The sequence below is a fragment of the Lolium perenne genome, chromosome 2 (assembly GCF_019359855.2).
Source record: "Lolium perenne isolate Kyuss_39 chromosome 2, Kyuss_2.0, whole genome shotgun sequence".
Taxonomy (NCBI): Eukaryota; Viridiplantae; Streptophyta; class Magnoliopsida; order Poales; family Poaceae; genus Lolium; species Lolium perenne.
The window spans coordinates 292,968,612-292,983,276 of NC_067245.2; the positions used below are offsets into that span (position 1 = coordinate 292,968,612).

General features: G+C 51.9%; 1 protein-coding gene across 1 annotated transcript in view; it reads left to right on the forward strand.

Moving 5' to 3' along the window:
- The window catches only part of LOC127336238 (acyclic sesquiterpene synthase), a 27,880-nt gene continuing 13,215 nt past the window's right edge, over positions 1 to 14,665 (forward strand). Inside the window, exons 1-5 of the mRNA XM_051363030.2 lie at positions 1 to 193; positions 1,780 to 1,859; positions 12,559 to 12,755; positions 12,953 to 13,050; positions 13,175 to 13,374. Coding sequence (XP_051218990.1) covers positions 40 to 193; positions 1,780 to 1,859; positions 12,559 to 12,755; positions 12,953 to 13,050; positions 13,175 to 13,374 — 729 coding nt within the window. The 5' untranslated portion in view covers positions 1 to 39. The remainder of the gene's footprint in view (positions 194 to 1,779; positions 1,860 to 12,558; positions 12,756 to 12,952; positions 13,051 to 13,174; positions 13,375 to 14,665) is intronic.

Sequence of the window (14,665 nt, forward strand, 5' to 3'; positions counted from 1 at the left end):
AAGCAACAGTAAGCAACACTAGATATCCCTGATTTTGTAATGGCGGCCAGGCTAGTCATGAAGCTGCCGGCTCGTTCATCTCTCACGCGGCCGAGCGCTCGCGGCTCCTCCGGCCGCCGGCCATTCAGCCTACCGTGCGGGGTGCCACAGATGCGACCGAGCCAAACTAATTCCAGGCAGGCTCTGCCGAGAGGTACGCAGTTTGCCATCGATGCGTTTTCTAATTAATGGTTTCCACTGCTGATCCGTCTGATATATATGACACCCCACGTTTCAGGGTTAAACTTTGATTAATAATTTGATCAATCTAATATGTGTTGCATGTCACCAAAAGTATACCATTGGACTCATAAAGGATGCCTTACTACTTTTGATAAGCAATTACATCCAGCCTCTGCATAATCAGGATGCACACAGTCGTTTATGAGTCTTTTAAGTCAAAAAAACATGTCAAACTAAAAAAGAAACTAGGCGAAATACATATCGGAACGATGAAACATATAACGCCTAAGGTGTGGGAGGGGCTTCAATCCGTAGACTATGCTGCCACCCATGTAGGGAAAAAGTATCCCTCGCCGTAGCCTCCAACCGTGTACAGACCTCCGTAAATAGGTCTCGGTTCTCCATGCGCTGAAGAGGTAACCACAAACGGAGAATACCTGTACATCTGTAGATGACCTGCAACAAAGAGCAATTTTTATCATTAAAAATCTTGTCATTTCTACTCAGCCACAGCGCCCAGATAACTGCTAGCGCCCCCACCCTAAGAAGCAACTTGAACCTTGAATCTATACCATAAAGCCAATTGCCAAAGACATTGGCCATACTAGTCGGAGGATACAAGGTAGACGCTACTTGGATGACAGACCAAATAGATCTCGCGAACTGGCACTGGAAGAAGAGGTGTTTAATAGATTCATCATGATGACAAAAAACACATCGCTTACTTCCTTGCCGATTCCGCTTAACAAGATTGTCTTTGGTGAGGATGACACCTCGACGAAGATACCATCTAAATATTTTTATTTTTAATGGTATCTTCATCTTCCAAATTTTCTTATTATTATCAACTGGTAAATCAGAATGAAGTATGGCGTTGTATAAAGATCCATTGGACTCATATTTGAAAGATGTTTTCCATGATATGTTTTTGGTGTTATATAACTTATTTTTTATCGTTCTCAAATTGTTAGTCAAAGTTTTAGCTCGGAATACTTAGTGGCCATATATTTCTATATATCAAGTGAGTTAGTATCTGAAACCGCAATGAAATCTTGTACTACCTTCGTTCAGAAATAAATGATTCAATTTTTACCTAGATACATCAGCTGAATCTACACACTAAAATGTGTCTAGATACGGCTTACTTCTAAACGGATAGAGTATAGTTTTTTAAAACACCAATATTATCCGTAATATGATTGAAAAGTAACTAAAGTAATCTAAATATATCTTAGATTTATGAGGGGTCATTCTAAGATATTAATTAAGATTTCATTTGAATCAAGAATGTTTCAAAGTTATGTCATATCCATATGAAAAAAACTATACTCTTAAAGCACTCTAACGATGGATTCTAGACTTGTAGCTACCGGGGACACCAGAGAAGCACTTTTGCAAACTACGAGACTTTTGCTACTCCCTCGGGCACTAAATACTTATCACGGGTTAAATACTTTGCTAGAGGAGTACCTTAGACATAGTTTGACGTGTGGATCCTCATCTTTTGTACATATGCCAATGCTATACATAGTTCATGCTCTAAGATACTAACTTCAGGTTCTTTCCCAGTCGGCGTCAACCATGTGGGGTGCTACCGACATGACCAAGCAGAGCTCACCGGCATGCCATGGATAGAGGTAGATTATGTTGCATCCTCTTGTTTTGGTCTCATGGAATTTATGCAATTATGTTTGTTTTGCAACGCAAAAATTGTTAGCCATTGTTCTTCTTCAAGGCAAACCGACAACCCTCGTAGCCCTGTACTAGGTCTATCTACGGTGAGAGTGAATTCTAGCTTTTACCCAGTTTGCTATTTTTAACACTAAATATCTCATTTAGCAATATTTTGTCGAAATTATCCTTGATAGAAAAAGTTGTGCTATTTTTTTAGAGTGTGGATTTTGTACACCCAAGCATGGGTGTGGGTGTATTCTTTACCGTTGATCTGGACCTGGAGATTCGTGCAAAGCCTAACAGAGTGAAACATTATCCTCCATTTCTCTCGTTTTCCTGTCACCTCCGTCGCTCCTTTTCTGCCGGCTTTTTGCCAGACGACACGGCCTGCTTTGCTGCTCGCGTCGGGGGACAGGAGACGCGCTGGCTACCGGAAAGTAGTAGGGGGCCTGTCCTCCATCCCCAACCCCTCTCCCCCGTGTCCCCTGGTGCTGTAGCCGCCGGCGGCGCGCAGATAGCTCCCGCCGTGCGCCGTCCCCGTGCGCTGTCGCTGCCGTCGCCAGCGCACGTCCTCGCCGTCCGCCGTGCGCCGTCGCCGCCGTCGCCATCGAGCCGTCCACGCCGCCGATGTCGCCGCCGACGTCGCCATCGTAGTCTTCGCCGTGCACCGTCGCCGTTCGCCGCCGCCAGCGAGCCGTCCACACGCGCCGCCGACTCGCAGGTACAGTTAGCCACACGCGCCGCCGACTTGCAGGCCCGTCGCCGTGCGCCGTCGCTGTCTCCCCGTTTCATTGGATCTTCTTCTCCCCATGGGTACATCATATTGATTTTTCACCCGTTCTCTACTTTTCCCCTTGAATCGCTCTGCACAACCCGCGACAGATTCTCGCTCGCCCCGTTCACCCAGGCAGTGATCCTGCTGCCGGCCACCGCTATCTGCACCGCGCGGAAGATAGACACCGCGGTGAATTCTCGCAGTACCCTTTCTCCTGCTGATGGCGACTTGAGCAACTTGCAGGCAATGGATGCCGGTGCTAGTCCCGGAGGGAGATTTCCCCAAACAGCGTTGATGGCCGTGGCGCCCAAGAGTTGGGCACTAGCATCGATGACGCCGTCGCCCAAGAAGGGACCAGTGGCATCGACGATGATGGGTCCAAAATCCAGGCGTAAAAAGATGGAAGAGAGTCACAAACACTGGATCTCTCCTGTCAATGCTAAATGCCTTTGAGTTTAGCCAGATGGATGTTTTGGGTCTTAATATGAACCTATTACTCCCTCCGTTTGTAAAAGAGCTTCCCGGAAAAAAAAAGAGCAGTGGAACAGATAGGGATAGCCGCGACGCTCATGGTAGGCTCCCGCGACGCTCCGGGCGACGTGGCGGGCGGCGCCCCTTCGCCCCCGCCTGCTCCTCCGCCTCCGGCGGCCTGCAACCCTCCCAGCAACCATAGGGATAGCCACCCACACCCTCCCTCCTCCCCTCCACCCTTGACCGCCGGCGCTGAGTCGTGCGCCCCTCCGCCGCCGTGTGGAGCTGCTCGCCAGGGCTTCCTCTCCAGCTCGACGCCGCGGTCGCTCTCCCTCGACCCTCAAGCCCTCCCGCCGCCATTCTCCACCCCTGGCGAAGCCTTCCTGCAGCTCACCCTTCAGAATTTCTGCACCACGGTATGTTCCCCGGTGGCTCCTGGTTCGCCGTTATTTGTGCCGTCGCCGGTACACATCGCGGTGCGCCATGAACGCCGGCAGCCTGTCTCCTCCTCCTTAGTCTTTCAGATGCTGCAGTTTTGGTTGGGATCCAAGTTCGAACGGCTCTTTGTTTCTGAGGTTGGCTGTAACGTCTTCCGGCTCGTCGTCGCCTCCCCGCGCCTAGCTTCGTTCTTGGTCACGCTCGGTGGCCTTCGGCATGGCCAGCTTCTGGCGCTGTTCTCCTTACCGCTCGCTTCGGATGCCCTGGTCAACTGTGGGCCTCTTCCTGGGCCTCGGTCCACGCCTTCCTGCACCATGACGCACACCCTCGCCTTGGATGTTTCTGGGCCTCTCTGCCCACCTCGGGCCGCCCCCTCTCAGCCCTCTCTGCCTCGCCTGGTCAACTCGTGCTGCCCGTGCCCTAGTTCCCCTAGCTCCTCGGTCACGCGGCCGCCTCCTGCCAAGCGCTTGCGCCGCCCACCCACCTGCCTCTCCCTCCTCTCCCCTGGCATCCTCCCTGCACCCTTCGGTCCGCTGCCATGGCAAGTGCACCAGGCCCGTGAGCATTTCCTCTTTCTCGCCCCAAACCGCACAGCTCCTCCTCCAACCATCGACCTCCCCTCTGCTCCCCTTCCCGTTTTACTCTCGCCGTGCCCGCCCAGTCCGCCTTCCTCTTTCGGGAGCCTTGGAGCTCGCGCTGCCACGGATGGCGCCCCTGCCCCCTCCTACTCGCAGGTGGCGGCCTCCCCTTGTAAGCCCCTCCCCGCCCCATCCCAACCCACTCCACCGCCGCTCCGCCCCTTCACCCGCCGCTGTTTTCGCTGCCTCTCCCGCCACCACCTGGTCGCCGCCTGCCGGGATCCCCTGTGCTGCCGCCGCTGTCGACACTCCGGCCACAAAGAGCGGTCCTGTAAGTGCCCTCCTTTCTCCCGCTCCGCCCCAGCCTCCCCTTCCTCTCCGCCCTCCAGGACCCTCCCTCAATCCTCCTTCATCTCTTGTGCCAGATCCCTCATGGAGGCTGCCGGTGCTCCCATCAGCGGCATGGACTCGGACAGCAGGCGCCGCTGCACCCTCTGTTTTGCTGATGACCACGAGCGCCATACCTGCCGCCTGGTTCTGCCGGAGCCCGCTGCCGTGCCTCCTCCTGTTTTGGCCGGTGCTGTGGCTGCTGCGGAAGAAGTGGAAGATGAGGAAGAAGAAGACCCGGAAGAGCTCGTGTTTGAGGAGGATTTTGACGCTGTTGTTGAGCCTCCGGCTCAGCTCGGTGATGATTTCATCCCCATTCCTGCTGCTGCTGATGAAGCCAGCGAGGAGGAGGACCACTTCCTCCCCATCGTTGATGCCGCGGACTTTCTTCTTGCCCCTGAGCCGGGGCTCCATGAAGCTGCTTCGGATGAGGATGCCATCTCTGGCTCTGCTCTGGCTGACTCCGAAGACTTGGCGGTGCCGACCCGGCCCGACCACATAGACGTCTATATGCCTTTTGTCAACCTCCGCCACTTCGACCATATCGCCTATGCTTTCGCCACTCCACCCACCCAAAACCCTGACCCCCTCATCCTCCAAGCAGCGGAGCTTGGCTGCGGACCCGATCGTGTTTCTCTGTTCCCCTCCTCCGATGGTGCCCGTGTGGCTGTCTTTGCCTCTGATGCGGACAGGGAACACGCTGTTGGCAATGGGCCCTTCTTTGGCCGTGAAGTCTCGGTCTATTTCCGTCGCCATGATGAGACCGACCAAAGGTTCATCTTTGAGCATGAAGCTATGGCGGCCTTGTCCATCAGCCGTTTCCCCTTTGAGCAGTGGCAGAGGCAGCATATCACCCACTCAGCCGGCCCCTACGCCAACCCGCACGACATTGACCCCATCTGCCTCACGGGGGTGGATTTCCAAGCTGTCTTGGTCACGGTCAAGGCGGAGTCCATCACCGACATCCCTCTCAACCTGGCCGTCAAGAACTACTGCAGCATTGGCACTCTCAGTGAAGTCACCATCATTGAGTTTGAGGATCTGGCTGCCGGCTCAGGGCCTTCCTCCGGACCGGACCTTGAGCCTATTCCCGACGCCGCTTCCGATCTTGATGACGAAGAAGTGGTCGACCTTGAGGGCGGAAATGGCTACGCTGACGCCATGGAGATGCTGGGTATTCCGCCGCCCTTGGTGCCACAGGGGGAGCCGTCCAGCGCTGCCCCTGCTGCGGCCCTGGTTTCCCGCGCCCTGGCCAATGCCCCGCCGCTGCCCTCCGTCTCCGGCGCTCCTATCCTCTCCAAGCCTGCCTCTGTGCAGGTGCTGCTTCGGCTGGGCTTCTTTGATGTGCTTGTCACCGGCTCCTCCGGTGAGCAGCTCTCTCTCCGTCTTCCGCTGCGCAAAGCTGCATCCGACAATGGATCCAAGGGGATCATGGTGGCCAACTTCACCACTGCCTCCGTCGGGCTGCTCGACTCGGTGGCGCTGCTTGGGCCCCTGCGTCGCCCAGTCCTCTCCGTCGACGTCCTCGTCCGCGCTTCGACAGCCCCGCCTGGCGCCCACGTCTCTTTGGCTGTTGCCAACGACTTGGCCTTGGGCAGCCTTGCCCAGCTGCCACCTCAGCCTGCTGATGGGGCTGGCATGGCCGGCCTGGAGGTCGCTCACCTCTGCGAGGCTGGAAGCAAGGACGGGTCTCCGCCATCCACTCTCACTAGCCCTGCTGAGGCCGTCTCCGAGCCTCCCCTGCCTCCGGCCTCCCCGGTGCGCCATACTCCGGTGCAACTTCTGGCTGCCGAGGCTCCCTTTGTGGCTGGTGCGGTTTGGCGGGCTCCGCCGTCTCCCCCGCAGCCGCGACGCTGCTCCCGCCTGGCCAGCGCGCGCTATGTCTCCATTATAGACAAGGCCATGGCTAGGAGGCAAGAACTCGACCATGGGCCGACAACTGCTCCTAGCCGCCGCGGAGAGCTCTCTGCTGATGCCCTCCTGGCCGTCGCCCTCGAGGAAGGAGGCCCGCTGCCAAAGGATGATGTTGGGGCCCTGGCTGCTGCCTGCGACATCCAGCTCGCTGACCTTGAGCTTGCTGAATCCTCAGCTCCGGTGACTCCCATTGCTCCATGCTTGTGACAACCGTCGCTCCTGTGGCTCGCTACCCCTGCTACCTTATGTTTCTGGCTACCTGGCCCCTTGATGAGAAGGCTGTTCTCCATTCTACCACCCGGGTCTGGTTTATGTCTACTGTTTCCTGTTTTCCTTTGGGCTGCTCTATTCGCCCTTGTAACCGTCGCTGTGGTACTTTGTTGTCTATGTATGACCTCTATTCCTACTCGTCTACGTCCGGCTGTTTGAGCTTAATTTCTGCTGCTTATGCGTGTGTCCTGATGCTTGGTCCTCCTCGGCACCTCCTTGTTCTTGATGTTGATTAAAATTCTTATTGACTGTTGGAACGTGCGCGGCCTTGGGCAACGCCGCAAACGAGATGATGTTAGGGCTGCTATTGAGTCGGCTCTCCCATCTATTCTTTGCCTCCAAGAAACCAAGTTTCCTGACATTACCAAATTCATCGCCTCCTCTTTCCTACCCCAATCCCTCCGCTCCTTCGTTTTCAAGCCTTCGGAGGGCGCCTCCGGTGGTATTGCAACTGCTTGGGATGCTCGGAATTTAAAACTTCTGAGCCACTCCATCGACGACTTCTCCATCACTACAACTTTCTCTTGGCGGCCCGACGACCTTTCTTTTACTATCGTCAATGTCTACGGTCCCTGCCTGCACCACCAAAAAATCGACTTCCTCTCCTCTCTTGAAAACATTTTTGCTACCCTCTCTGGCCCAGTCGCTTTCGTTGGCGACTTCAACCTCATTCGCACCCCTCGGGATAAGTCCAACAACAATTTCAATGCCCCCGAATCCGCCCTTTTCAACGACTTCATTAACAATCTTGGGCTCTTGGAAATCCCTCTCCTCGATCGCCAGTTCACCTGGTCAAATATGCAAGATCCCCCCACCTTGGCCCGCCTCGACAGGGTTCTCGTCAATCCTGATTGGAGCCTGGGCCTGCCTGACTCAACCCTCACTTCCTCGGCCCGACCCACCTCCGATCATGTGCCCCTCCATCTTGCTGCCTCTTCGAAGGCTCCTAGAAGCAAAGTTTTTCGTATGGAAAACTCTTGGATGCTTCACCCGTCTTCCCCCCCCCCCCCTTGTTAGTGCAAACTGGCTTAGTGTGGGATCCACCCATTCTCACCTTTCCGCTGTGGGGCGCCTTTGTCTTAAGCTTAAACGTGTCCGGGCGGCTGCTAGAGCCTGGGCAAAAGATCGCAAGCTTCCTCCCGTCTACCTCAATAATTGTCGCGCCGTCATCTCTTTTCTTGATCGCTTAGAGGAAACTCGCCCCCTCTCCCTCCTTGAGTCCCGCCTTCGCCACCTGGCCAAGTCTAACCTCAGCCAAAAAAATGCTGACCGCGCCACCTATTGGCGCCAAAGGGCAAAAATCAAAAACTGTATCCTTGGGGATGAAAATTCCAGATACTTTCACCTCTGCGCCTCTGGCCGCCTGCAAAAGAACCAGATCAAGAACCTCGACAACCAGGACGGGGTTCCCGTCTTCTCCCACTCTGCAAAAGCCGGCATCCTCCATGATTTTTTCAAAAATCTTCTCGGCACCCCCGTCCATGCTGTCGATCGCCTGGACTGGGAAAACCTTGTTACCTCTACCTCCCTCGATTCCACCCAGGCTGCCTCCCTCGTTCGCCCCTTCTCCCTCGAAGAAATTCGCACTGCCCTTTTCTCTATGAATAATAACTCCAGCCCTGGCCCTGATGGTTTCGGTCCTGCCTTTTTCAAGAGAAACTGGGATCTTGTTAAAGACGCTCTCTATGACTCTTTGGCCAGGTTCTACGACCTCTCCTCTGACCTTCGCCCCATAAACAAGTCCTATATCGTCCTCCTCCCCAAAAAGGAAGGGGCAAACAGGCCGGACAATTTTCGGCCGATCTCCCTCCAAAATTGCTGCCTTAAGATTCACTCGAAGTGCTTGACCCTTCGCCTTAAGGATCTTATCCCTTTCCTCGTCCACCCGGACCAAACGGGGTTCATCTCCGGGAGGTCCATTGCTGAAAACTTTGTCTACGCCGCCGATCTGGTCCAAACTTGTCACAAGCGGGGTGCCCCTGCCGCGGTTTTCAAGCTCGATTTTCGTAAGGCCTTCGATTCTATCAGCTGGGACGCCCTCGACCGTATTATGATGGCCAAAGGTTTCCCTGAGCTCTGGCGGGCTTGGATTAAGAGCCTCAACCACTCTAGCCAAACGGTGGTTCTCCTTAATGGGGTTCCTGGGCGGTGGATCCAATGTCGGCGTGGCCTTCGGCAAGGTGATCCCCTGTCCCCCTTCCTGTTCAACATCATTGTTGACGTCCTCCAACAGATGCTTCTTAAAGCTTCCCGCGAGGGGCTTCTCCTCCACCCGTTGGTTGACGATCTCCCTTGCCCGGTTCTCCAATACGCTGATGATACCCTCATCATCATCAGAGCTATCCCTGATCATGTCGCCAATCTTAAAAACCTCCTTGATGACTTCTCGGCCGCTACTGGCCTCACTATCAACTTCCACAAAAGCACCTTTGTCCCAATTGGCACTCGTCCAGACGAAGCCCTTGCCATGGCTGAAAATTTTGGCTGCTCTGTCTCTTCCTTTCCCCAAGTTTACCTTGGTCTCCCCCTTTCCACCTATAAACTCCGCCCGGCAGATTTCGCCCCCATCATCCACAAAAGTGATATGCGCCTTTCTGGATGGCGCGGCCGTTGCCTTCCTATCGGTGGACGGCTGATCCTCGTTAATTCCGTCCTCACTGCCATGCTTGCCCATGCCATGGGCGCCGGCCTTCTCCCGGCTGGGGTCGTTGAGGCTATCGATAAGAGGCGCCGGGCTTTCCTCTGGACCGGGGAAGAGACCTGCAATGGGGGGAGCTGCAAAGTGGCTTGGGATGATGTCTGTGTCCCCAAAAAGCTTGGTGGCCTCGGTGTTCTCTCTCTCCGCTCCCAAAACTCCGCTCTCCTTAGCAAATTCCTCACCAAACTCCACTCTGACACTGATGCCCCCTGGGCTCGCTGGCTTCGCCGCTCCTACGGATGGAATGGATCCAGGGATCTTGGTGAAAGCCACCGCCTGGACACCCCCGTCTGGAAAGGTATCGTGGCTAGCCTTGCTTCTTTCCGTCTCATCTCCAGAGTTTGCATTGGCAGTGGCGCCTCCACGTCCTTCTGGTTTGACCTTTGGATTGGAGACTCCACGCTTCAAGATCGTTTCCCTAACCTTTTCTCCCACTCTAGCCGCGTTCATATCAGCGTGGCCACGGCTGTTGTCTCTGACTTCCGCGGTACTCTAGGGCCGCGCCTCTCGCAAGCTGCTGAGGCTGACCTCCGTGACCTATCCAACGAGCTTAGCTCGGTGGTTCTGCGCCATGACGCCCCGGATGTTCGCTCGTGCCGCCTCACTAACACTAAGCTGTCGAACAAAAGTTTCTATTCCAATTCTTTCAGGCATCTGCAGGCTGATGATCTGGCAGACAAGGTCTGGAGAACCGCTGCCCCCCTCAAGTGCAAGATTTTCTGTTGGCTGGCTCGGAAGAAACGCCTCCCCACCAACGAACGGCGCTTCAGGCACCAACTCAGCACCACCGCTGCGTGCCTCTCATGCGGCCAAGACGAGGACGTCGACCACCTGCTCCTTCTGTGCCCCCATGCCCAGGAGGTGTGGGGCTCCTTCTACCCCGACTTCGCTAGTAGAGGGCTCTCCCGGGCTTCGGACATCTGGACTTCACTGTGCCGGAACTTTGAGGAAGCCTCCACTACCACTGCCATTCTCTGGAACATCTGGAAAAGGCGGAACGCTCGTACCTTCAACGGCGTGAACGAGGACCTCCCCCTCGTTTTCAGGAGGTGCCTGGAAGATATTAGACTTTGGGCTCATCGATGTACTACCCCCTCCTCCTCCTCCGCTCTAAATAATTGGTGTAATGGATATGACCCCCCTTGAGGTCCCTCCCCTCTTTCTCTCCCCCCTCTCCCCTCCCCACCCCCTCTAATATGTTGTAATAACTCCTTTGTGGTCGGTTTTATAAAAGTGTTCAGGCTGGCGTAAGCCCGCCGTAGCCAGGGTCAAAAAAAAAAAAAAAGTTTAGCCAGATGGAAAATTAAGTACAGAGCCTACCATTTTCTTATATGACTGCCCTGGTTTAGGGAATCCTCTACTCTTTCAGCAATTCGTTCAATTCTTAGGAATGTCTTTTGTCAATGCTAATTTCTTCTTCTGTTACAGCCTAACGATGGACAGTACACCAGGGGATGCTGTTGTTTCAGCTTGCTGAGGTGACTTTGTGAAACAGAGAAGCTGTTAAATTTCAGTACATTTTTTCCTCCAAAACAATCAGGTCACTGATGATGATGGCGGTGCGCCGGATGTAGGGAAGAGCATGATCATCGGCATGATGATGGCGGTGCGCTGGATGTAGGGAAGAGCATGATCATCGGCGCTGAATTTGCACCCTTATGTGCCGCTCAAAGACGGCAACTCTCTCTGACCATGGGAACCAAACTGTCGACTATTGCAACGACGACCTACTAAGTCACCGGCGGGCGTTTTGTCGACACCGGAGTCCGGAACACAATGCAACGCTGGCTCTGCGCTCAACGCGTGAACTGAGTGGAAGCCGCGATTTGTACCGGGGGAGATGTTATCATTTGTTTCAGTCTTAGTTAGCGGCTAGCTATGTAGCAGTTAGCAGATAGTTTTGGGGTAGTCATGTGTGATATACTGTAAGCTGTTCCATGAACTGCTAGCTAGTTACGTGTGTGTGTCTCGTTATCAATGGATGCGATGTACTATGATGTTTTTGTCCAAGTATTACTGTCGCCTAAGCCATTCTACTATATGCTTTGAGAACTTCTGTCTGAAACATGATGTTACTGGTTAGGTGTGCTTAAGTGCTTTCCTTCTTCCACCACCAGTTAGATTCATGCTAATCAATCATGCCACAAAGTTCTGGATTGAAAATCATGAACCAATTTTTTTCAACTAATCTTAACAAAAACAGGAATACGTTTTAAGGTATATTGGCTCGACCATCAGATTCAATCTGAGTGAAAATATATAGGTGAAAGAAGTGCAGCCAAATCTCGTTGGCACCTAACACAGGGTCACAGGCGGAACGGCAGCGCTCGTATGGGGATGGCATCGACGACGAGCCTCCGCGTGCTTGGTGGCAGCATCCAGCAGAGCAGTTGGGGCTTCAAAATCAGCGCGTACATGTCTTCCTCCGCCGTCGCATCCGCCGCAACGCCGCCCCACCCGTATCCGCCGCTGCCGCATCCGCCCCCGCTGCATCCGCAGCCGCATCCACAGCCGCAACCGCCGCCGGTGCTGCATCGATGGCCAGCTGCTGTGCAGAGAAGATTGAGACATGGTGCAGCAATGGAGGCGTGCGCGAGGGAGGAGTGGATGAGAAGATGATGCGGGAGCAGGAGAGTTGAGGGATGATGCGCCTGTCGGGTGAGAGAGGAGACATCGCATCCGGGAATGCCGGTGCCAAAGCCATGTTGTGAGGCTTTCTGCCTCTGTTGATGGGACCCAAGACCTGTGCAAAATTGGAGGAAATTGGAAACAAACATTTCTCTCACCTACCATCTTATCCGAATCTCCAAGGATCCGATGGCTGTGGAAGCATCCACACCCATGCTTGGGTGTACAAATGTATTTCCCTATTTTTTACCCCTTTAATTTTTGGGAGCAATTTGGCAGGCAAATCCCGACTGTCATGGCACGCCATGCTGTTTTTTCGCCTAGTGCTATTATAATGCCGGATCATACCCACAAAAAAAGCCTGGAGAAAAAACAACTACATGACACGCCATGTCCATGTAACTTGGCACATTTGTTTTGCTAAATGGGGGTAATTAAGATAAAGAGTTGCTAAATAGCGCAATTGCCATGACTATCTGATCGATCTTGATAGTGTGTTTCAGTTGGGGTTAGTAAATGGCAAGGTTGAGAGGGAGCCAAGAGTGGCTAGAACAAAGCAGCAGCTACAACCACACGAACCAGAGACAAGGTACGAGAGGACAGTACATGGGCAACTTTCCATGGTTGATGTGCTCGAAAAGATTGGAATATCTCGACATTTTGCTAGCGAGACGAAGAGTATCCTGGATGAAATATACAGGTACTCATATACTAATCCATTTGTGAAGATCAATATATACTTCCCATCGAAAAATAATTAACTTGGATTGGTCTAGATTCACATGTATCGAGTCACTTATTATTGAAATGGAGTCATATTTTTTCTGATCTTAGCAATTATGTGTGTACCAGGGTTTTCTTAAAAAAATGTATGACCTGACATGAAATGGTTTGCAGTTGTTGGTCACGGCGAGACGAAAAGATCATGCAAGACCTGGAGGCATGTGCCATGGCATTTCGCATCCTACGAATGAACGGCTACGATGTCTCTTCTGGTAAACACTTGTACATCTTTCTAGGATTATAATAGAAATTGCACATTAAATTGTTTAATACATGATTCTTTATTTGGATGTATATAGTTTGTCACTCTGATTATCCACTTCAAAACGTGTGTAGATGGCATGTCTCACGTTGCTCAAGCCACTGTTGATTTGAATCTGAATGACACAAGGTCTTTATTCGAACTATACAAGGCTTCACAAGTCAGCATCTCTGAAGATGAGTTGATTCTGGATAATATAAGATTGTGGTCAAATCGCCTATTGAAGGAACGACTGAGCTCTAGTGCGGCACCAAGAACTACACTCCTTTCAGAGGTAAATACTTAATCCAAAATGAAACTACATGTATAACCTACAAATTTTGTTTCGTCTGGACTCGCGGGAACGAACACTCCATGGAAGAGGAGAATTAGGGGGAGGAAGAAGGGGAGAAAGCTGGCAACCTTAGGGAGATAAGGCGCGTGCTAACCGTCGGATCGATTCCCCCACAAGGATGAGCGTTCGCAAATCATCCCCTCTTTTCTCTCACACGGGTATGTCCCTTTCAACATGCTGGGCTGAGCCATGTAGCTATTCAGATCAGTGCACTACGGGCGCAGCTTGCCTTGCCATCAGCACAGGCTTGTGCCGACGGCATCTGTCGGCACAATAACACCTTGGCACAGATAAAGTTGCCGTCGGCACAGACTAGCCATCAGCACATCATCCTGTGCCGACGGCATAGAAATAACGACAGTTTGGTAATTCTGTCTCGATTTTTTTCAAAAAAATTTCATTTTTTTTCAATTTTTTATCCTAATTTTTTAATCTCTCACATGCACCATTCCAACACTAACTACACTTAATATTAGATCAAATTTCAATCGTGGTCAAACTTCCCGGTCAGTCATCCATCCTCACACTACTCCAGCCCTAGCATGATTAACTCTCTGTTCCATTTAGACTAGCTTCCACGAAAGAAATGACACCTTGTTGATAATAATACCATATCAATACTATTAATCCCCATTCCTTGATGTTGCACTTTTTTTTTTTTGAATTCCAAACAATTACCTACATAAACTACAAGAATAAGTATATTAATCTTGAATTCAAATGGACAATAAAATGATTTTCCCCTTTCTATTTAATATGAAATAATTAATATCTTTTAATCCATAAATCAAAATTTGACAAATAATATGTCTAAATCGATTAGAACAATGAGAGGAATCCAAATATGACATCTATATCATATTTTAAACCTAACAATGATTTTTCCAAAAAAATATGAGCATTAGATCATGTACTTGTAGTTCAAATCTGGCCGGCCTCTTACCGATTCGGCATGAATTTGTCTTTTTCATGAGAGGTGGACGGAAAGGGTTCAGATACGTCGGTTGGGAAATTGTCCATCTTAGTTGGTCTAGTATTTTTGAAAAATGTGTTGGTATCAATGTGAAACTTTAATTTGGTGGTTGCTTCACAAAACACCCCGTTTTCGGCACCTCAAAAATGGAAAATGCCTTTTTCGCGTTATGAAAAGGAAAACTTCCTCCTGCAACATCGTAAGATATCCCAAGATGCACATGTGTGCATAATATGGGCACATTATCACAAACTATAC